The sequence below is a fragment of the Vulpes vulpes genome, chromosome 1 (assembly GCF_048418805.1).
Source record: "Vulpes vulpes isolate BD-2025 chromosome 1, VulVul3, whole genome shotgun sequence".
Classification (NCBI taxonomy): domain Eukaryota; kingdom Metazoa; phylum Chordata; class Mammalia; order Carnivora; family Canidae; genus Vulpes; species Vulpes vulpes.
Window position 1 is genome coordinate 147,294,483 of NC_132780.1, and position 24,747 is coordinate 147,319,229.

The following is a 24,747-nucleotide window of genomic DNA, read 5'->3' on the forward strand; positions in this document are numbered from 1 at the left end:
ATAAAGTTAGGTAGATTAAGAGAGCATACATTTAGCTGATTCTGTGCAATAGAAGTATTTTTATGTGATGGAATACTGGAGAAGCTTCTTTTGTAAAAATTCCCCAGGAAAAGCTCCATAAGTTAGCCTTTGATAATACTAGTGGGAGTGGTCTTTAATCTATACCAATAAGGTTCACTTAACAAGGTACATCTCCACAAGGAAGCTTCCTTCTTCTCAAGCTGAAATTGTTCCATTGTCTGGGTATTACTTTGCAGACCTGTGAATTAATGTTTACCACCACCTTCATCAGATGAGGAACACGAGGAATTAGAGAGGATAACATCATATCCAGGAGTGGATAACTCAGAAAGACCACAAACATCTTGATTTCAAGGCAGTGATCTTTACCTTCATTTTCCATACACCTAAATGTTTTCATGTCCTTCTCTGAATTAATGCAACAAACTCCTTCCAAGTGAGAAGCCCGACATGGGGCCTGAACTCATGACCCTGAGATCATGACCTCAGCTGAGATCAAAAGTCAGATGCAGGGATCCCTGGGTGGCGCAGCGGTTTGGCGCCTGCCTTTGGCCCAGGGCGTGATCCTGGAGACCCGGGATCGAATCCCACATCAGGCTCCCGGTGCATGGAGCCTGCTTCTCCCTCCGCCTGTGTCTCTGCCTCTCTCTCTCTCTCTCTCTGTGACTATCATAAATAAATAAAAAATTAAAAAAAAAAAAAGTCAGATGCATAATTGGCTGAACCACTCAGGTGCCCCCAGAATGCCGCCTTATAAAAAGACAAAAAAATAGTGTAAGTCCACAAGTACACATGCACACACAGGCATACTCTCTCCCTAAAAAGGGTGGTTCTGCACTGAGCTATCCCTCCAATTGCTGAAATGAGAACATACCCTGACACTTAGGGAGAAAGTCAACAGTAGGACTTCACCTTTTGGATCCAAACATAGTCAGTCTTCCTGAGCTAAGCTAATTTGAAAAGATGGTTTATGTTGCAGAAAGATGCTCTTGAGAATGTTAATTGGGGGAATCTAGCAGAATAGGAGTTTTTAAAACCATGAATAAAATTAAAACAATGACTATTAAATAGAAGTTGCATTTACTCTGACATCAGGTGCCATCAACTATAGCAGTCTGGATTTTCCCAGCGGGTAATTGTGTTGCTCACAGTCAGTTGTCAGAACCTTCCTGCTCCTCAGTGTGAAATTAGTAATAGGAAAATGAAACCAATGAGCTGGAATCTAGTTAGAAAAGAGAGAGAGAGGGAGAGAAAATAGTTGAAGGTAAGTATAGCTTATAAGCCTGACTAGCTGTGATCCAAACATCAAATTTTGAGGGGTGAGTTTTTTGTTTTTTGTTTTTTTTTTTGGTTTGGTTTTGGTTTTGGTTTTGTTTAAGCTTAGATTGACTGATTTGCTGAGCCTTTCCCTAAGAACTAACTGCTCTTGGGTCAGATTTCTCTGACAGCATACAGCAAGTGGATATGTTTTCCTTAATCTCCTAAATTTCACACCATTCATTTTGGCCCACCACCAATGCTTTTTACCACATTTAGGTATTTTGAAATTTTGGTTCCATTATCCAATGCAGGAATTTCCCTCTCTATTTTAATACCAGCACTTAAATCTAGGATGCCTTCAATCACATTATCAATTAACATGGCAAGCAGAGTGAGATGAATGGGAGAGTCTTGTAGCTCTCCACTGGAAACACCCTTCAAGGTTGACAATGCTCTAGGTCTACATGTTGCACATCATTGTCCAACCAGCTGTGAGTCTACCTTAGATGGCCCTCCTCTAGCTCACTTGTCCCCTCAATTTATCATATGATATTTGGGGAGATTTTGTTAGATGCATTGCTAAAATCCTATAGTAAAGTGCATTGTTAGTCCTTTAATAATACTTCTTTTTTTAAAAATTTTATTTATTTATTCATAGGAGACACAGAGAGGCAGAGACATAGGCAGAGGCATAAGCAGCCTTCCTTTGGGGAGCCCGATGTGGGACTCGATCCCAGCACCCCAGGATCACAACCTGAGCCAAAGGCAGATGCTCAACCACTGAGCCACCCAGGTGCCTCTAGTAGCACTATTTTTTTTTTTTTAAATACAATTACTGGAGTGCCTGGCTGGCTCAGTCAGTAGAACATGCAACTCTTGATTTCAGGGTTGTGAGTTGGAGCCCCACGTTGGGTATAGAGATTAGTTAAAAATTTAAAAAAATCTTTTAAAAATGCAGCTACTTTATTGGGCTCCTTACTGAACCCATGTAGCCCTTTCATGTTCACTTCCCTTTTTAAAATGTTAACACGTCAGAATTATAAGCCTCCATTACATGAATAAATGTTGATAAATCCATTCAATGGAATACTTTACCAGCAATAAAAAAATAATCTATTGATAAACACCACAACATGGAATAAATTTCAAAATTATTATGCCTAGTTATAACAGTGCGTTGACTTTATTATTCAGTTTATATGACAGTTGAGAAAAAGCAGTAACTACAGGGATAAAAATTAGAGCACTGATTGCCAGGAGCCGGAGGAGAAGAGGGTTGGCTGACAAGGAACATGAGAAAATGTTTTGGATAATTGTAGTGGTTGCACAACTTCATGGCTTGTCAAAATTCAACAGTCTATATTCCTAAAAAGGATAAATCTTACACTATGTAAACTTACACTTGTACCTGATTTTTAAAATGACCCATTTCAGGGGCACCTGGGTGGCACAGTCAGTTAAGCATGCCACTCTTGGTTTCTGCTTGGAGTTGTGATCTCAGGATTGTGTGACAGAGCGCAGCTCTGAGTTTAGCAGTCTTCTGGAGATTTTCTCTCTCTCTGTCTCCCTACCCCTCTGTTCCTCCCTAATCTCTTTCTCTCTCTAAAAATAAATATTTTTTTTAATGTCCCATTACAAGAAACTTGTTAAGAGATGAATTAAATATAATTTAATAAACTAGAATTCCTAAAATCTATCTCTACCTTCCTTCCCCCACTCTGCTTTGATTATTAAGGCAAGTTACTCTGATCTCTTTCATACCTCTCCTCCCATCTTCCAGAATTTTCAAAGATTACCTAATAACCCCAGTGTCTCAGAAATACATACCTGTTTTCTTGATCCTGAAATAGGAGTTTCCTATATTTTAAAAAAGTCTCAACTCTATTCATTATATCATTGCTAGTTTTAAACATTAAACTCTTTGAAAAGAAAGCAAAGCATCTTAATTACCATTTAATCTTTCATATGCTAACGTAGCACCATCTCCCCTCCAAACCTTGAGCCCTTTTCTGTAGTATTTCTCTTCCCCATTCTTGGAACCTAACTTCACACTGAATCCTACTACCCTGGGCTTCAAAGACTCCCAAATGAAGCCAGGGAAACTTTAGCCTTTTGTTAAGTCAATCATTCCAGACACTGAGATATCCCCCTAAACACACACACACACACACACACACACACACACACACATTTTCCCCTGAGGCTCCTGCCTCAGTAGGTCACCAATTGCTAAGTGCTGGCTGTTCACAAATGTAAGGAAGAATGTAGGTTGATGGTAGTACTGTTCCCAACTCATTTCTGTTTTGTTGTTGCTGTTTGTTTGTGGTTTGTTTTTAACAACTCTTTGTATTTTTTTAAATGAGACTATAACTTTAGATTACCAATTTACAGTAAGAGCTCAAACTGTAAAGTTTTAGAGATACATTTAGTATCTTATTTGCCACTATCTTAAGATCTAGCATACTTTGATTATCACTTGGGCTGTGAGACCACCTATATGACTCCTAGTCTTCTTCCTCCCTTTGGTGACTGACATCTTACCCTCATCTGTCTTTGTCTTCCCATGGTTTTTTCAGGCTCCAGTTTTATAATTGGGGAAGGAGGAGAAATATTACTCCTTTCTCCTAAAAATTCTATTTAAGTTCTCTCATCACTTTGGCAAGCTTCTATCCTTTGGCAGGAACACATCTTTCAATGTATTAATCAAGGGACCAGGAAACTAACATTTTTTTTTCAGTATCATCCAAGGAGCTTTGATGGGTCAGTGGACTTTAGATCAGCTGAAATGTAGAGGGAGGACAAACAGAGGTGCCCAAGTGGGAATGACCATCACAGGTTTGGGGATAGAGAAGAGAGGAGCCTGAGATAAGCCTTTCAACAATAAGGAAGTAGAACACGTGATTTCAAAGGGGGGGAGGATGGAGGCCTGAGAAATGAAATATGATATGAAATCTGATACAGCATTTATATCAGCTACCAACTTCAGCAACAATTTTTAAAATCTGGCATGAAGATGACACATTGAGCACAAAGCTAGATGTCTTTTACTTGTCTTGTTCATGAGGATAAACTTTTAGATGAGACTGAATTTAGAGGAACTTCTAAATTTTGACTACCTGCTTCAAACTGCCATGGCTATTATTTAACCCAGGTAATATTTGCTTGTGAAATGCCCTGTCCTATTAATCTGATGAAAATATATGCGAATGCCAAGTATAACATCAGTATTAAGTCTGTGTCTGAAATATAATATTTTCTAAAGACAAAAATTGATCTCCATTACCAAAGATTTTAGAGATTTGACTAACAGATGACCTCAGTTTATTTTCTGTCTGGGACTGAAAGTTGGCCTTATCATTTCTGGGTTGTTGTTTTTTTTTTTTTTTTCCTATAGATTGTTATTCCTTTTCTCCTTTTTGTATGTCACTATGAATGAAATATACACCTATTTTTCTGGAGTGGTTGGGGCTAATAGAATAGCATAATGTTTCCAGAAATTCCTTTTAATCCTGTGATATCACACTATTTTTCTGTGTGATTCTAATACAATTTTAGATTACTTTAATTATTTGGATTAATAAACCTCACTGGAAACTGCTAGAACAGAACCTATCTTTTGATTATCATCCTATATAGTGTACCATGTATGTTTTTTGATATGCAGGTACTATTAAATGAAGGAAATTAATACAATCTGCGTAAGGTTTTCCATGTCGAAGGATAACATTTCAAGCAGTTACTTCCTTTTTTTAAGTTTTGTTAATTTTTATTGAGGTATAATTAACACATAATGTTATGTTAGTTTCAGGTATACAACATAAGCAGTTACTTTTTTCATTTGAAGATTCCATCATCAATTTTAGATTTCTGTGTTGAGCTCAGGGTCTTGAAATTTCCATAACCTTCTCTCCATGTCCTGGGTTTAAAGAAGAGCATTAGTGCCTGTTGTTTAAAGGTTGGGGTTGGAAAGAACTTGCAGGTGTCCCAAGTCAGAACATTGTCATCTTACAAAGCCAAATAACTTCTTCTGGATTGCAAAGTGCCTCAAGTCAGAGCCAGTGTGAACACCTGGATCTCAGTGCAGGGCAAAGATGACAATGCATCCTGCTGACGATCAGTGCATATTAGAGAAGCAAGAAAGGACATGAGCCAAGAAAGGAGCCCGGCTTAAGAATCTTTCATTATGGTGACAACTCTTCCCCACATGGAGAATTAAGGTATTTCTATAGGCCTACCCACGTGGTACTTGATTCTTAAAAACCCAACCTTAAAAAATATATACATACATACCCCAATCTTAGAAAAATGAGTAAGAAGAATTCTCCTCTTCCAGGCCTACATGCCTACAGAACAAAATTTAAGAAACTAAGCTAAAACTGCCAACAGACTGTGACTTCTAAAAAAAAAAAAGGAAAAACATGTCCACATCCTAAGAACATAAGTGCAAAGACAATACAGAATATTCGTTTTCTTGGGCAAATTACTTAACTTCTCCGAGCATTAGTTTCTTTATGTGTAAAAATGGAAATAACAGTACCTAATTTTTAGTGTTGTTTCCAGGATTATATAGGGTGATACAGAATAAAGCATGGAGAACAGGGCCTGGTATATGGTAAAAAGGTGTTCAGTGGTAAAAAGGAGTTCAAAACAGGAATAAAGCATAAGCAGAGAGGCAGTTTGTAACCAGAGCCAAGCATTTAGACATTAATGAATGGCTTCAGTCAGTTGTTTTTTGGATGCAGCCATGATTAATTCTTCCACCACTCCAGTCAATTCCATTTGTTGTCCAGGTTCCCTGTTAGATCTTAAAGCATATGGATTGATTCGCTTCTAGTTATCTCATTGAGGAATGGAGCTGAGGTTAGTGTTCCTGCTCAGCAAGGCAAGATACTATAGCAAGGATATGCAGATGCTTGAACTATGTTGTCTTATATTTCAAATCTTTGGTGTGCATCGTTGTCTAAGCACTGACCACTCTTATTTTCCAAATTATTGAAGACTGAAGATTTTTTTCCTTTTTAATAAATGTAAATTATGACCTAGGCACAGGGCAGGCTTTGTAAAATGTTCAGATGAAAGATGCTATCATAAAAAAAAAAAAAGAAAGATGCTATCAACCATGGAGTTTAATGTGAGACACGCAGAAAAGTTTACTCTTACCATGAATGTCCGACAGCCAACAATATCTACCATTTATTGAACACTTGCTATATAGGTCTGGCACATCTTGAGCCCTTGTATGGACTAATATAAGCAATTCCGTTTTATAAATCCTATTATTATCACCAGCACGGCATATTAGCAGGCTGCCTTGGACCCTAAAACCCTCCTTTTGCATTGTTATAAAATCTCATTGTTTTTGCTCCTAAAGATTACACATACCTTAAGAGGGGTAACTAGCTAGGTAATGTATTGCGGAGGATGATATTTGTCTTATTTAAAAACCTCTAATGTCATAACAACATTACTAGGAATTCTGAGCAGTTACCAGCTTTCTTAATTGAATGTATAATATGTGTATACTCCATTGCATATAACATATGCATAATACATGCCAAGCGTATCTTCCTATGTTATTACAAGATGTTAATTATGGGAGCAACCCGGCAGAGTCTCACTTCAGAAACAGTTGACCAAATGAACAAGCTAGGTGGGTTCCATTCATAAGAGTCAATTTATAATTACATTATTTTTCAGCTTAGAGATGGTATTTGTCATGATTAGAAGGCTTACAGATGCTGAAGTTGCCAACAACATTCCTTATATTTTCTCATTATTTATGATTATTAATTAGCTCCTAAAACCCAAACATAGAGTGGCTTACATAAGGTAGAATTTTATTTTTCTCTCATTTAGGACATTCAAGGTGAGTTGGTTACTTCCATTTTGTTCTGCCCCCACCACCAAGGTGGTTATTTTCATCTGCAGAGCTGCCTGACTATGTTGGGAGAAAACAAAGAGCAGTCAACTTCCTTTGAAGCAGGTGGAATCACATACAACACTTCCCCTCATGTTCTGTTGTGGGAAGGTTGGTCCCATGTACAAACCTAACTACAAGGAAAGCTTAAAAATGTAGTCTCCAGCTAAGTCACTGAGTAGCCAAATCAAAGTTTGTTACCATGAAGGAGAGAAGAATGAAGTCAGAGGAACAGCTAGCCATCAAACACACCCATTTTTTATTTCTTCTTATGTGTTCAATGCTCATACATGCATATATGCCATTCTTAAAAATGAGATGATTCCCACACAGAGAATGTTGTCTTTTTGGCTTTCTTAATGAGATAGAGAATCAGGGCCAAAATCACGTATTAAACAATGAGACTTGCTGATCACTAGTGTATAAAAAGTCTATCAATGACAAATCTTCTAAATGCGTCCTGAATTTCTTATGATCAAAAGCAATACGTTGACTTGTGTTCTTTCTTCCATAATGCTTGACACTCTTTAGGAATACAATAAATGCCTGTTTAATTGAATGTTCTGGCTCAAATGGTTGTTCTGTATCATACTGTAAGTTGTTCATTTCTTTCTCCCTACCACTTCTCATTTCCAGTTTGATCACTCATGGCTTTGGGACTCCAGCAATATGTGCAGCCCTAAGCACTTTCCAAACAGTCCTCAGTGAAATGCTGAACTACTTGGAAAAACACACTACCCACAAAAATGGTGGAGCGGCGGATTCTGGCCAAGGACATGCCAACTCGGAGAAAGCCCCCCTGCGGAAAACTTCAGAGGCTGCCGTGAAAGAGGGCAAAACAGAAAAGACAGACTAGCTACATCAAACAGAATCTATTTCTAGAGAGTCTTGCTGCTGATATTTTTTCTAATATATATATCATTGAGGGTGATTAATCTTCAGTGGACCAAATCTCTACCCTCCCCCAACCCTCCATAAAAAAACAAAAATGGATATGAAAAATGAAACAAAAAGGACAAAACCCAAAAAAAAGAAAAAAAAGGAAAACAGCAGTGTAACTGTGTGATGAAATTGTCACTTTTTAATTTTATGTTATGATAAACTCTTTTTGTGCACGTAATTTATTGTTCCGGATTATATACATCACAGTTTTTAAGCACTTCTGGACTCTGGAGAGGCAGCACATGCTTTTTCACATCTAACTAACTGATGCACTTTCTTATCCAGCTATGTAGTTAGGGATTAGAAAGCATGACCAACTGGAATCTACCACCAGTGCTTACAGCTCCAGTCTTTCTTCACTTAATTCCCTGGTAACATTAACTAGACCAGTCTGGCAATTAATCCATCAATAAATGCTTTGGGAACTGAAAAGGGCAGTCACGAATCTTTGTCCTGGGAAGTGACAGGAATTCTAAAATTTTGGTCACCCCTAGCCCACTTAACTACCAGTGCCTTCGTGGTATTTAAAAATTCCAGAAAACTCTGCCCTCTTTATGTATGAGCATTTCCTCCCCACCATAGAACCTCACCTTGCCCATAACTAAGAAGAGCTAGCATAATATTGAAGAGATAAGAGATGAACTCTTCAATTCATTTTCTTCACATCCCCAACCTAACAGTTCAAGGAAACAGACTTGCACTTAGGAGTTTGGGGCAGGATGGATACAGGAAAGGGTAGCTTTGCTACTCTTGGGCTCCTGAAGGAAAGCAGTGTTGTTGTGTTGCCTGGAAAAGCATGGAAATAGGAACAGTGATGTTTCCAGGAGTCCTCGCCCCTCAGAAACAGGAGAGGAGCCCAGGGGACTAGCAGCGGAGGCCCCTTGAAGCGCTGGTGGCCAGTGATTGTGTGGTTAAAATAAAAGCCCTTCTTTTTCTATCTTTGTGCTTCTTCTACATGCCGGATGGCTATGTTCTAAACCTTTAGAGGCACAGAAGCATTCAGGTCCGTGTTCAATAAAGAAGACAAAACCAGAATGATCAGAGAAGACTTTTGCTTTTAAGATCCTTCCTTTTTTAGAGCTTGTTCTTATACCTTCATTGTCCTTTAGTTAAGACACTGAAAACAAAAGGTTCCTGGCTACAAAGGCCAGGGGCTAATTGAATGAAAGTTTGGTCCATTTAAACCTGAATGTGTTAAGAAACCTGACTGGTACCATCGTAGTGACCTTTCTATTGTTAACAATTTTCAAACTTCTAGGCAAATTAAGATGTAGGTCATCGTCTATGAAAAAAAATATTTTAATAATATATGGACTCCTGATATGAGTTTAGCATGAAAATATTGTCCTCTTACTAACACATTTCAGTTACTTTCAGAAAGTCTCTGCCATATTATAATCCCATGGGGAATATTAGTATTATTTTTAATTGAGAGGAAATTACTCAAGATTTTTCATGGAGAGAGCACACAAAATATTTTTACCTAACAATAATTCTTAAAATCATTTGATCTTTATCTTCAATCTTGTACAGAAAAGAACCATAATCAATGAAACTCTAAATTTTCTAGACTAAATTCAACTAAGAGAAGACACTACTAAGGAATTCTATGATAAAGGAGTTTTATAGTTACACTGTAGAAGAGCTTAAAATAAATGTAAAAGTAATTAATTGTGATTTCATGTGTTTATATAGTTCCACTTTTTTTTTCATTTTACCATTATTCATGGATTAAACATTTTTTTGAAATAAGATAGAATAAAGCAGGGATTCTGCTGCAGTTCCAAATGTCATGACAAAATAAATGATTCCATTTTACATGAAATTTCCCATATTGTAAAATACACACATGAAATAAAAATGATGAATATTTCAGTTTAATAAGTAGTAAGAAGGCTCTATACAGATAATACAGGCTACTGATTCCTTAATGAAATTTCCACATTAACTTTCTTTTATTCCTTTTGTTATTAACAATTACATATGTATTTAATATGGCATTTTGATATGCATATCTGCTAGATATTTAATGTAGTTATATACCATGTCAAATGTTCACCAATAATCAGATGAAAAATTAGATCTGGATTATAGTACCACCTTCTCCACCCATAGTTGTGACTAGCTGGGGTTCTTAACACCTCAATGGGGTGTTATTATCTATTAGCCTTGGAAACAAAAGTATAACTATAAATAACTACAGTGCATATTATTTACCAGGATTCTGGGTGTCTTAAGAGCCTTAATGGACAACACCCATTATTTAACTTAACCAGCCATTAGGCCATAAATGAATTGATGGACTGGTCATGTTTAGAGTCATTTATTATCATAATCTAATAGACATTGTTAACATACCAACTTTTGCCTTGTATATAATAGGTACTCAACACTTTTTAAATAAATGAGTAAATGAATGTGTGTGTGTTCTTTGTCCAAGATGGGCCAAAGGACCTACTACTTTTTATTTTTTTCCCCCCAATACCCATTGCTTCAGTCTGGCTTGCTTCTTCCATAGTAATTTATAAATAACTCTTTTTATTTGAATAAGATAACATTTCCACTATATCACATTAGTTTCAGGTAGATATATTCAATATATAACAATAAAGAAAACTAGGCAGGTATCTGAAGTTTAACAAAAGTGAAGTTATAATCAGTATCGTAATTTATGGTAAAGAAAGGTAGCTCGTAAAAATCTGTTTTATTCTCAGTGTTTTAATAAGCAATAAAGCAATGGAAAAGTTTTTCAGGTTAACTATTACTTGCCCAGAAAAATTGTCCAAATCTTTCATACTCACCCACAACTAATAAATGTACAGTTTTCATATTTAAAACTGAAATATTAAGCCAAATTCCTAAAAATAAACATCTAAGACTGTTTCAATAACCAATTTAAATGCCACCTTTATGGCTTTTTGTTAGAGTTACCATTTGACTTAAGCATACTGGTTCTAGAAAAAATAAATGAAACCAAATTACTCTATATTTTTCTCCTCTAGAAAGATCAGAGCACTTGGTAAGATTCCTAGTCTATTCTCCTGCTCCCTTCTTTTCAGATTCTTTAAGAATAGGGATAATTCTATCTGGTTTTGCCATTCCTTTTTCCTTTTCCTTTTTGGAAGGTATATTCTCTGTAATGTCTAGGACAGAACATGACCCTTTAGCACAATATAAGCATCCTGACCCTACTCTGACAGTGATAAAAATTTGACCTTCTGTTGCTTTTAAGATAAATGTGTCGATGAATTATTCTTGTTAATGATAAGTAAAATAATATAATTCCATTTCCCCATATGTTCTTCTTTTTATGCCTTGCTGGAGGCATTTTAGAGCAGCACAATTTTAAAAATGTATCAGAATCCTTTATATGAGGATCATACCATGTCCTTACAAAAGCCAAGTCAATACACAAGAGGTGGCATGGCCTAGTGACTAAGAGCATAGATTCTAAAGCCAAATAATCCAGTTCAAATCATCGCTTTTTCCACTTGCTACTGTGTGACCTTGGGAAAAGTGCTGAACCTCTCGGTACATCCATTTTCCCATCTGCAAAATGAGGATACTGACAGATAACCTACTCTCATAATTATTGTCAGAACCAAAGAGTTAATGTATCCCATCTGCTAAGAGCAAATAGGGACATAGTGCTGTGTGAATGTTAGCTATTGTCTTTAATACTTAAACAATTTTTAAAATCTAGGTATCAGTTTCTTCTCAGTTTATTGGACCCTTTCTATATGCCAGGCTCTATCCTAGAGGCTGAAAATACAGAGTAGAATAGAATTTTTTTTTGCAAGCTTCTCAGTCTCCTGTGAAGACTGCAGCCATTAGAATATGGTAAGTATCCTAGTGAAAATGTGTATAAGTTGCCCCAACACAAACCAGAGCACTGTCCAGGAAATTGGGGAGGAGGGTGTCAACGGTAGAGGGGTGGGGGTTATGATCAGAGACAGGGAAAGATGATCAGGACAAGAGACATTATGGTTCTGGGTGAATTAAAAACGTTTGGGGCAGGATGCTATTTTGAAAACTAACAGATGCACCTTGTATTTCTGGTTATTCCTACCTTCCTCCACATTTTTGGGCAGCTAACATTTTGCCTGTACTGCCTCAAGGCAGGAATGTGACCCAGTGGAATGCAGGTAATGAAAGAGTTGAACTTTTGTATAAGTTTGCAGTTTTAAAGTCTTAGACCCTAAGGAGGAATTGAGGTTTAAAAGCATCTCAGTCAGGAGTATTTTCTTTCCTGCACACACACACACACACACACACACACACACACACACACACACACTGGAGACCAGAAAATAGTCCCTAAGATCAAATTTCTGCCATATTAAAAATGAAGGCTCGCATATAAAAATTATGTCACATTACAGAAAAAAGAGTCATTTCTCATATATTCAAACTAGCAAACAGACGTTCATACCTACTACACTTAAAAACTATACTTCAGAGGGATGCCTGGGTGGCTCAGCAGTTGAGCTTCTGACTTTGACTCAGGGCATGATCCCGGAGTCATGGGATCAAGTCCCACATCAGGCTCCTTGTGTGGAGCCTGCTTCTCCCTCTGCCTGTGTCTCTGCCTATTTCTCTCTGTCTGTCATGAGTAAATAAATAAAATCTTAAAAAAAAACTATACTTCAGTTATTTCCCATTTACATCACAGAAAATTCAAAAAGAACAAGACAGGAAATTTTGAAATAGTAATCCCTATAAGAGGTAGAAAAGAAAAAAAATAATAAACGTATACATGTGAGTTATTGTCGAAGTTTGATGTAAGTTTCAAAGCTATTCTGTGTTTAACATTGTATTTCCTCAATTATTTCTTTCATGTTAAGAAGTATTTGGGGAAAGGAGCCTAAGGTGATATTTATGTTTAGTGTTCCAAGTCCAATCAGGATGTTCTTGCTGTCATTAAAAGTTAACAGTATGCATAAATGTTGGGATCTTTTATCTTCTCACCCCACGCATTCTCCAGGGGCAATATCACCTTGTACCATGTTTTTATTTGTGGCAATGACCAATAGCCATCTAATAAAGTCCAATGTGCCTTTATCCAGGGTATATGTCTATGCAGGGTTTGGTGAACTTTTTCTGTAAAGGGCCAGATAGTAAATATTCTAGGTAATGCAGGGCATGTGGTTTCTGCTGCAATAACTCAATTCTGCCGTTGTAGCATGAAAATAACAACATACAATATGTAAACAAATGCAGGTGACTTTTCCAAGGAATCTTTCTTTACAAAAATAGGTACTGGGCCAGCTTGATCCTGAGGATTGTAGTTTGCTAAACCCTGACCTAGATTACATTTCTCAGCGCTTCTTGATGTTTTGTAGCTATGTGCTTAAGTTCGTTCCAGTAGAGGAGTGGAAGTGATATTTGATACTTCCACATTTTACAAACAAAAAACAGCCACGTACTTGCCTCCATGTTATGTCCTCTTCTACCAGCTGCCTGAGATGATGATGAGTCCCTAGAATAAAAATTCTCAACCTTGGCATTACTGACATTTTGGGCCAGATAATTTCTTATTGTGAGGGGCTATCCTGTGTGTTGTAAGATGTTTAACAGATCCTTGGTTTCTACACTAGATGCCAATAGCATCTCTCCTAATTGTGACAATCAAAATTGTCTTCAGACGTTGCTAAGTGTCTCCTGGGGGACAAAAACACTTCTATTTAAGAACTGTTTTAGAGATGTCAGAAACACAAAATGGAAAGCATCTGGATCCCTGAATGACCATGTGGAAGAGAAGTACATGTAAATCCAACCTACACTTCTATCACGTAAAGCCACTGAAATTGTGGGGTGGGTAGGAGTGTCTATTTGCTACTGTTCAGTAGCCTAGCTTAACATAATGCTGATGCATTACAGATCCATATCATCATCCCAGACTATCCATGTAATCAACTTTCTATGGGTATCTCCTTATGAAAAACAGCATCTACAAATATATATATATATATATATATATATATATATATATATCAACATATATCAAAATAGTGGTTTGTAATCAATCCCCTCTCTCAATCAATCTTCCCCTTCTTGATTTTTCCATTTCTGTTAATGATGCCCTTATATAGTTGCCTAGGACAAAAACCTGTGAGTTATCTTAATATTTCCCTATCTCTACCCCTTCCTACAGTTAATCACTAGGTTCTGATAAATTAAAACAATAATATTATAATAAATTAATTTTTCAGGACCTAGTGATCAACTGTATGTGAAAGCCATTTTCCTAGTTTAAGGCAACATCCACTCATGACTACATTCTTGCAATAGCCTTCTAATGGTCTTTCCAGCCTACAGCCCTGCTCTTCTTTAGAAAAATCATTGTAAAAAGTAACTCTGATTTGCACATCCTAAATAAAACTCTCCAAGGCTTGCTGTTCCCTTAAAGTCAAACTCTTCTAGAAGACATGATATCCTTCTTACCTGGTCTTTGGTCCCCCCTCCAGCTTCCTTCAGCTTTATCTTATATCTGGGCTTCCCTCTTCGCAGACAGTCCCTCCTCTAGCCCACCACATACACACTTGATAGTCCAGTCATATCAAACCTCTTTGAATTCCTGAAACTATCCACAAGCTAAGATTGACTAGTCATCTAAGCTGCGAACATTGGTTCTATCTAACCTCCGTAACCAAGACAGCTTCTGCTTATGTTACAGGTATCAGCTTAAAAATCACTAAGTCAGTGCAACTACATAAGTTTTCTGTTGCACATAACATGTCACCACAAACTTAGTAGCTTAAATTAGCTTCCATTTATTAGTGCCATTCATATAGGTCACAAGACCAACCAGGCTCAACTGGCTTTCTGCCTGGTCTCTCGTTAGACTGAACTCAAGATAAAAGTGAGGCTGGGCTCTTATCTAAAGCTCTATGGAAGGGACGCCTGGGTGGCTCAGCAGTTGAGCATCTACCTTCAGCTCAGGGCATGATCCCGGAGTTCAAGGATCGAGTCCCATGTCAGGCTCCCTGCGAGGAGCCTGCTTCTCCCTCTGCCTATGTCTCTGCCTCTCCATGTCTCTCAGGAATGAATAAATAAAATCTTTAATATAAAATAAAAAAATAGATGGCTTCCCTGGGGAATTCTATCAAACGTTTAAAGAAGAAACCATACCTATTCTACTAAAGCTGTTTGGAAAGATAGAAAGAGATGGAGTACTTCCAAATTCGTTCTATGAGGCCAGCATCACCTTAATTCCAAAACCAGACAAAGAACCCACCAAAAAGGAGAATTATAGACCAATATCCCTGATGAACATGGATGCAAAAATTCTCAACAAGATACTAGCCAATAGGATCCAACAGTCATTAAGAAAATTATTCACCATGGCCAAGTAGGATTTATTCCCGGGACATAAGGCTGGATCAACACCCAAAAAACAATCAGTGTGATTCATCATATCAGCAAGAGAAAAACCAAGAACCATATGATCCTCTCAATAGATGCAGAGAAATCATTTGACAAAATACAGCATCCATTCCTGATCAAAACTCTTCAGAGTGTAGGGATAGAGGGAACATTCCTCAACATCTTAAAAGCCATCTACAAAAAGCCCACAGCAAATATAATTCTCAATGGGGAAGCACTGGGAGCCTTTCCTCTAAGATCAGGAACAAGACAGGATGCCCACTCTCACCACTGCTATTCAACATAGTACGGGAAGTCCTAGCCTTAGCAATCAGACAACAAAAAGACATTAAAGGCATTTAAATTGGCAAAGAAGAAGTCAAACTCTCCCTCTTCGCCAATGACATGATACTCTACATAGAAAACCCAAAAGACTCCACCCCAAGATTGCTAGAACTCATACAGCAGTTTGGCAGTGTGGCAGGATACAAAATCAATGCCCAGAAGTCAGTGGCATTTCTATACACTAACAATGAGACTGAAGAAAGAGAAATCGAGGAGTCAATCCCATTTACAATTGCACCCAAAAGCATAAGATACCTAGGAATAAACCTAACCAAAGAGGTAAAGGATCTATACCCTAAAAACTATAGAACTCTTCTGAAAGAAATTGAGGAAGACACAAAGAGATGGAAAAATATTCCATGCTCATGGATCGGCAGAATTAATATTGTGAAAATGTCAATGTTACTCAGGGCAATTTACACGTTTAATGCAATCCCTATCAAAATACCATGGACTTTCTTCAGAGAGTTAGAACAAATTATTTTAAGATTTGTGTGGAATCAGAAAAGACCCTGAATAGCCAGGGGAATTTTAAAAAAGAAAACCATAGCTGGAGGCATCACAATGCCGGATTTCAGGTTGTACTACAAAGCTGTGGTCATCAAGACAGTGTGGTACTGGCACAAAAACAGACACATAGATCAGTGGAACAGAATAGAGAACCCAGAAATGGGCCCTCAACTTTATGGTCAACTAATATTCGACAAAGGAGGAAAGACTATCCACTGGGTGAAAGACAGTTTCTTTAATAAATGGTGCTGGGAAAATTGGACATCCACATGCAGAAGAATGAAACTGGACCACTCTCTTTCACCATACACAAAGATAAACTCAAAATGGATGAAAGATCTAAATGTGAGACAAGATTCCATCAAAATCCTAGAGGAGAACATAGGCAACACCCTTTTTGAACTTGGCTACAGTAACTTCTTGCAAGATATATCCACGAAGACAAAAGAAACAAAAGCAAAAATGAACTATTGGGACTTAATCAAGATAAGAAGCTTTTGCACAGCAAAGGATACAGTCAACAAAACTAAAAGACAACCTACAGAATGGGAGAAGATATTTGCAAATGACGTATCAGATAAAGGGCTAGTTTCCAAGATCTATAAAGAACTTATTAAACTCAACAGCAAAGAAGCAAACAATCCAATCATGAAATGGGCAAAAGACATGAAGAGAAATCTCACAGAGGAAAACATAGACATGGCCAACATGCACATGAGGAAATGCTCTGCATCACTTGCCATCAGGGAAATACAAATCAAAACCACAATGAGATACCACCTCATACCAGTGAGAATGGGGAAAATTAACAAGGCAGGAAACCACAAATGTTGGAGAGGATGCGAGAAAAGGGAACCCTCTTGCACTCTTGGTGGGAATGTGAACTGGTGCAGCCACTCTGGAAAACTGTGTGGAGGTTCCTCAAAGAGTTAAAAATAGACCTGCCCTACGACCCAGCAATTGCACTGTTGGGGATTTACCCCAAAGATTCAGATGCAATGAAACGCCGGGACACCTGCACCCCGATGTTTATAGCAGCAATGTCCACAGTAGCCAAACTGTGGAAGGAGCCTCGGTGTCCATCGAAAGGTGAATGGATAAAGAAGATGTGGTTTATGTATACAATGGAATATTACTCAGCCATTAGAAATGACAAATACCCACCATTTGCTTCGACTTGGATGGAACTGGAGGGTATTATGTTGAGTGAAATAAGTCAATCGGAGAAGGACAAACATTATATGGTCTCATTCATTTGGGGAATATAAATAATAGTGAAAGGGAATAGAGGGGAAGGGAGAAGAAATGGGTAGGAAATATCAGAAAGGGAGACAGAACATGGAAGACTCCTAACTCTGGGAAACGAACTAGGGGTGGTGGAAGGGGAGGAGGGCGGGGGGTGGGGGTGACTGGGTGGCAGGCATTGAGGGGGGCACTTGACGGGATGAAGACTGGGTGTTATTCTGTATGTTGGCAAATTGAACACCAATAAAAAATAAATTTATTATTAAAAAAATAAATAAAATAAAATAATAAAATAAAATAATAAAATAAAATAATAAAATAAAATAAAATAAAATAAAATAAAATAAAATAAAATAAAATAATAAAATATAAAGCTCTGGGGAAGAATCCACATCCAAGCCCATTCATTTGGTTGGCAAAATTCCAGGAAGTTAGAAAAAACTTCTCCTTTTAAATGGCTCACATGATTAGATTGTGTCCACCTGGGTGATTTCTCTTTTGATTTATTTAAAATCAACTGATTAGTAGCATTAATTACATCTGTAAAATTCCTTTATCACCTAAGTTGTAATGTATTTATGAATGTGATACTATATTATATTCAGAGTACAGGGGATTAAGATAGAAATCTTGGAAGTTCATCTTTAGAATTCTTCCTGCTAAAGAGACCTTCTCTGATTCTCTAAACCAAGTTGCTTTTCTCTCCTTTGTGCTCCTCTGCTACCTTTTATCCTAGGCATGTCACTTATTAAAGATTTTTTCCATAATCTTTTAATTATCTTTCCTACTAGATAATCCCCAGTTTCTTTAACTGTAAAATGATGATAATTATAGTATTTACATCATTGGGTTGTTATAAGAATTAAATTTTCCATATAAGGGGCACCTGGTGGCTCAGTCAGTTGAGTGCCTTTGGCTCAGGTCATGATCCCAGGGGTCATGGGATTGAGCCCCAGGTTGGGATCCCTGCTCCTTGGGGAGCCTGCTTCTCGCCTGCCTGCTGCTCCCTCTACTTACACTCTCTCTCTCTCTGTCAAATAAACAGAATCTTTAAAAAAAATTTTTTCCATGCAAAATAATAATAACAGTGTCTGAAACATAGTAAGTGCCCAAATGATGTTAGCTATTAATGTATTACTGCAAATAGTGGAATTGTGTTGGTTTTTAAAAAATTCTATTTATTTAAGTAATCTCTGCACCCCATATGGGGCTTGAACTCACAGCCCCAAAATGAAGTCTCATGCTCTTCTGACTGAGCCAGCCAGATGCTCCAGTGGAATTAAAACTAAATATCATTAGGTTTTGAAGAGGGAATCATATATCTTGCCTGTCTTTGTAATTCCAGCAACTAGTCCAGTACCTACCTGGCAGGAACAAATGATAGGCAAAAGAATGAATATGAAATTCAGTGTTAATCCAAGTTCTATAGAGAAAATATATACTATACTCTGAAAGAAATGGTGACAAATAATAAATTACTGGAAGCTCTAGGAGTGTTTTGGATTCACAGTGCCTGAGTGGAAAGTGCTAGGCACAAAACATCTTATGCATTAACACAGAAAGTCATTATCACACTCAACTCTCCAGTGTATAAATCCTGGAAGCACATTGTTAAAACTACAATTTTAAATAAAAGAGCAATGGAAAATAAAACTGACAACTTATTGTCTCATCTACAGCAAAGCATTCTTTGTACAAATTATATCCTCAAACACTACTGAAATCTATATAAATGCTTATTGTTCCTAATTATCCTAATTATCTATTTGAAGCCTATTTACTAACACAGTAGATTTTTTTTTTTTCTGAGGGTAGTTGAGGGGGTATAGGAAGGCTGCATTTCCTTTCTGGCTTCATAAATGCTTTCTCTAATTAGTTAACTTCCATTTTAGAGTGGATAAGTTTTTGTTTTCTTAATGAATGATAGAATTCCACTGGAAATTATAGTGTTTTATCCTAGAGGTTATAAAGCTATTATAATGACTTTGCGACAGAAGACTGTTGTAATGCTTTTACGGAAAGGGATTTGGAGAAGATTGCCTGTAACTTCCTTAGAATGTGAAGGAAAAAGCACCCTGTGTTCAGTGCATACCATATATGTTTTCCCCCTGTTGTCTGGCTAAATTTACTCTATATGATAGTGTGTATTTAATAGACATATGGACATATAATTCCTGGAACACATAATGATAACTGGAAATTCTGGGTTTCATTGCAAATTGGTCAAGTTAAAATTCTAATTATCAGCAACAAATCATATTTAATCAACAAAGACTTTATTGAACCCAGAAATTTTTATTTCTTTTATTTTTTTAACCCAGAAATTTTTAAAATAAAATCCTTTCACAGCCTTTATCAGAATGAAGACCAATTAAACTCATTTACTCATTCAACAAATATTTATTGAGACTTGATATATGCCAGTTGCTATGCTAATCATTTAATAGAAGATGTTCCATACGTTATGCACTAGAACTTCAAATCTTTTTCAGTCCTTTAGTTTTTTTGGTCTTATTTCTTCAAGATTCATGGGGATCCCTGGGTGGCTCAGCAGTTTAGCGCCTGACTTGCGCCCCGGGCATGATCCTGGAGACCTGGGATCTAGTCCTGTGTCGGGCTCCCTGCATGGAGCCTGCTTCTCCCTCTGCCTGTGTCTCTGCCCCCCCGCCTCTCTGTCATGAATAAATAAATAAAATCTTTTTAAAAAAAAGATTCATATTATTTTCAAGTCCTGGATCTGAGAACTCCTGCTCATCTCCAGTGATTATAAGTAGCAATTCCCATTATGTATTTAAGTCTTGATCACAGACTAGAAATACTTTATTTTATGCATCTATTCATTTATGCTTCTAGACTCTTCAAAAATAAGATTTAATACAGCTTTCAGGACTCATACAAATAATAAAATACTATAAGTTAGAAATAGCTGAGAAATAAAAAAGCAAATAAATGGTAAAGTAATAAAAATAGAGCCAGAAATGAGACTAATAAAAATAAAATTATGAGTATTTGCTACATACAGGTGGATAACAAATTTAACTCTGAGCTTTCTTTTTTGTTTTGTTGTGTTTTGTTTTGAGAGATAAAGTGGGGGGGGGGGGAGTAGAGGGAGAGAGAGAATTTTAAGCTGGCTTCATGCCCAGTGCATAGCCCAGCACAGAGCTCAATCTCACACCCCTGAGGTCATGACCTGAGCCCAAATCAAGAGTCAGACATTTAAATGACTAAGCCACCCAACACCCTTTAAGTCTGAGCTTTCTAATAGCCATTGAAAAATGGAAAAGTTGATCATTTATTCAGTTCACTGTGTTTTGTTTAAGGTTAAAGCAAAACAGTTGCTCAGCAGAAATATAACTGACAGAGGGCAAAAAGAGTTTTCAAAGGAATCCTTGGAAAAAGGTGTATGAACAACATTCTTTCAGCAGATTGGAGTTTCTCAACCTTAGCACCTTTAATGTATTGCCTGGATAATTCTTTGCTATGGAGGTATGTCACATGCATTAGAGGGTATTTAGCAATTCCTGGATTCTCTCAATTTGACGACAGTAGCACTGCTCCCTTAGCTGTGATGACCAAAAATGTCTCCAGACATTGCTAAATGTCCCTGGAGGCCATGCCCCTTGCCAAGCTTTGTCCATTAAGAACCACTTTAATAGGTCCCACAAAAGAAAGACTGTTTCTTAGACAAATGGCATTATAGCAAAACATAGTTCAGTGAAAACAAGACCCTTTTTGGTCAGAACAATAGTCCAGTTACTCAGCCTTCTACTGGCCTGACTTAAGCCTGGGTTATATTTAGAGTAACTGATATACATCAGTCAGTACTTAAAAAAGACTATTCCTCTCAGCTGACCTTCTAATGAATATTGGGTTGCAGTGACTTCAAAATTGTCCTTCTAGGGAAATACTACTTGATATTTTGCTTATTGATATATTGATGATCCTAATTATCCCACCTTCCTGTACTCACAACCCTTTTGGGGTTTATACTAATAGTACTACCATCCAGGATTATGGTGAGGATTAAGTAAGCAAATGCATGCAAATTGCATACTAGAGAGCCTTGCACATAGAAAGTTATTTTGCGGGCAGTTTGGCAAAGTGTAGGAGTGAGGGGGTGCTGGAGTCAGACTACTTCAGTTGGAATATGGGCTCAACCACTCCTAGCTGCATAACCTGGAGAGTTCCATAACCTCTCCAAATCTTGTGTAAGGTGGGATAAATAATATAAGGAGAATTAAAAGATAAGTCTTGTGTCATACTTAATATATTCCTGACTCACAGTAAACATTCATTTATCTATGATTTTATAAAATTAATTAATAAGTAAACAAAATGGCAGAGATTTAATTTAGACAAAGGTGGGACAAACCTCTCTAATGGATTGGGGAACAACCTGAAGGATGAATAGTATTTAACCAGTCCAAGGGGGAAAGGTACAGCATTCCTGGTAGAGGAACAGTATTATGAGTGGGGAGAGAACTTGGAGTTTATAGGAAGGGTCAGAGGTCAGTGAGGTAGCTATACAGCAAGCCAGTGGCAGGTGAGTCAGGAGTAAGGGTTGTAGAAATGTTCTGGGCTGCATGGCCCCACAGAAGATCCTGTATTCCATCATGAGTACAATAAGCACCTACTGAGGTCCTTTCCAGAAACTGGGGAAACCAGTTGAGGTTTTCAGTCATTGTAGCCTCTTAACATCTACCGTTTAGACCACTTATCCCACTCTTTCTTTTTTCTTCCAGCTTGCTTCTAGTTGGAAAGCAGATAGGTGATATGGGGAGCTTGAAAATAAGTGTTTTAAATCCTTTTTCAGGGATGCCTGGGTGGCTCAGTTGATTAGGCATTTGCCTTCAGTTCAGGTCATGATCCCAGGTCCTGGGATTGAACCCTGTTTCTGGTTCCCTCCTCTATGGGGAGCCTGCTTTTCCATCTCCTGTTCCCCCTGCTTATGCTCTCTCTCTCTCTCTGTCAAATAAACAAAATATTTTTAAAAATCATTTTTCAATAACAATACAAATATAATTTTTCAGAGAATATCATCATACTAAAACAACGTTGGGGACGCCTGGGTGGCTCAGCGGTTGAGCATCTGCCTTAGGCTCAGGACCGGATCCCAGGATCCAGGATCAAGTCCCACATCAGGCTCCCTGTGAGGAGTCTGCTTCTCCCTTTGCCTGTGTCTCTGCCTCTCTCTTTCTCTGTATCTCTCATGAATGAATAAATAAAATCTTTTAAAAAATAAGTAAATAAAATAAAATAAAAACAACATTGATACCAAATTTAAAAATCTGTGGAGTAGAAATGGATTTTGAATTGGTTGTGATGCATGTGTAATTCATATTGGATCAAAACAAACTGCAATATTCTAAAAATCAAAATATAATTTGTATATGCCAGGATCCCTGGGTGGCTCAGCAGTTTGGAGCCTGCCTTTGGCCCAGGGCTTGATCCTGGAGTCCTAGGATCGAGTCCTGCATTGGGCTCCCTTCATGGAGCCTGCTTCTCCCTCTGCCTGTCTCTCTCTCTCTCTCTCTCATGAATAAATAAAATATTTTTTAAAAAATTTATATATGCCTGAAACTAATATTAAAAATAACAAAATCTTATTAGAAGGGCAGGTATGTGCCCATGGGACCAAGTGATCAAGGAGTATAGGCAAGATCCCAAGGGGAAACTGTAATATTTGCCCAGCCCTCAGCACCCATCCTAGCCATCAGACACAGCGATACAGATGTGAGCAAGGTGATGCTCATCTTCAAAACACTTGCTGATGCCCCCAGTGTAGACACCCAACCAAAGATCATCATGGAGCTATACGTTTCAATGTCCAAGTTTTCTAATTCTTGGAAGGATGCTTGTTGATAGTGGCTCTGACAATCAATTAATTTATAAACATTAGCAACATCATCTTTTATCTTCAGTGTGGATTCCTTAGAAAGTGAATTTGATGTTTTAGACATATTCCAAGTATTTCTGGAAACAATACTTGAGTGAGTTTTTTTGTTTTTGTTTTGTTTTTATTTGAGATATAATTGACATACAACATTAGTTTCCGGTCTGTGGAATAATGATTCCATATTTGTATATATCGTGAAATGATCACCACAATAAGCCTAGTTACCATCCATCACCATTCATAGCCAAATGTTTTAACTGAACTTAATTTTCCATGTAGACAAAGTCCAGGGTTACCTAGATGGCTCAGTTGGTTAAACAACACATTTCTGATTTCGACTCAGGTAATGATCTCAGGGTCATGAGATCAAGCCCAGCTTGGGCCTGGCTCCACATTCAGCATAGAGTCGGCTTGAGATTCTCCCTCTTCTCTCCTCCCAACCTCTCCCCATGTACATGTACATGTGCATGCTTGTGCTCCACCCCCTACTTTTAAAAGAAAAAAAAAAAAAGAACTACCACCTTGACCATTTTATAAATTGATTTTTAAGGAAAAATTTATTTCTTTTTTTAACTTTTAAAAATTTATTTGACACACCCAGAGAGAGAGAGAGAGAGAGAGAGAGATCACAAGCAGGGCGAGCAGCAGGCAGAGGGAGAGGGAGAAGCAGGCTATCCAATGAGCAGGGAGCCCAATGTGGGACCCTGAGATCATGACCCCAGCTGAAGGCAGGCATCTAAATGAGCCACCCAGGCACCCGGAAAAATTTATTTCTGAGTACATTTTATCACACATAGTTCTTATCATTTTACTTAAGCACACAAATTCAACATAAGCAGAAAAGGCAGCCTTGAAATGTGCTAAAAGGTGTAAAAAAAAAAAAAAAACTCCAAGTAGTCATAAAAGGGAGTATATAGAACCCTCAAAGCTCTTAGTCTGTTTGAAAACATGTCTGTAGACATGTTCTAATCTAATGTACTGAGGCCAGCTCACTTTGTAGACCCACTAAGGATACATCCAAGTATACTATTTCTAATCAAAGAAGCAGATGAAGTCTCGGTCTTACTTTGGCCATATGATAATTTTGTGGCCCATGCTTTGAGTTGACTAAAACAAAGATAAACCTCCTGGGAGATAATTCTGCATGGGTCTCTTGTGTTTCCACACATTTTTTGTACTGACTGCTTTCATCTGAACTAGCTCCTTAAGGTTGTTTATATTGTGAACAGGGCCTGAAAAATAGATA

General features: G+C 37.5%; 1 protein-coding gene across 1 annotated transcript in view; it reads left to right on the forward strand.

The window, feature by feature from the left end:
* Positions 1-8,315, forward strand: part of TFAP2D (transcription factor AP-2 delta) — a 56,851-nt gene extending 48,536 nt beyond the window's left edge. The window contains exon 8 of the mRNA XM_025991224.2: positions 7,835-8,315. Coding sequence (XP_025847009.1) covers positions 7,835-8,054 — 220 coding nt within the window. The 3' untranslated portion in view covers positions 8,055-8,315. The remainder of the gene's footprint in view (positions 1-7,834) is intronic.
* The last annotated feature ends 16,432 nt before the right edge of the window (positions 8,316-24,747 follow it).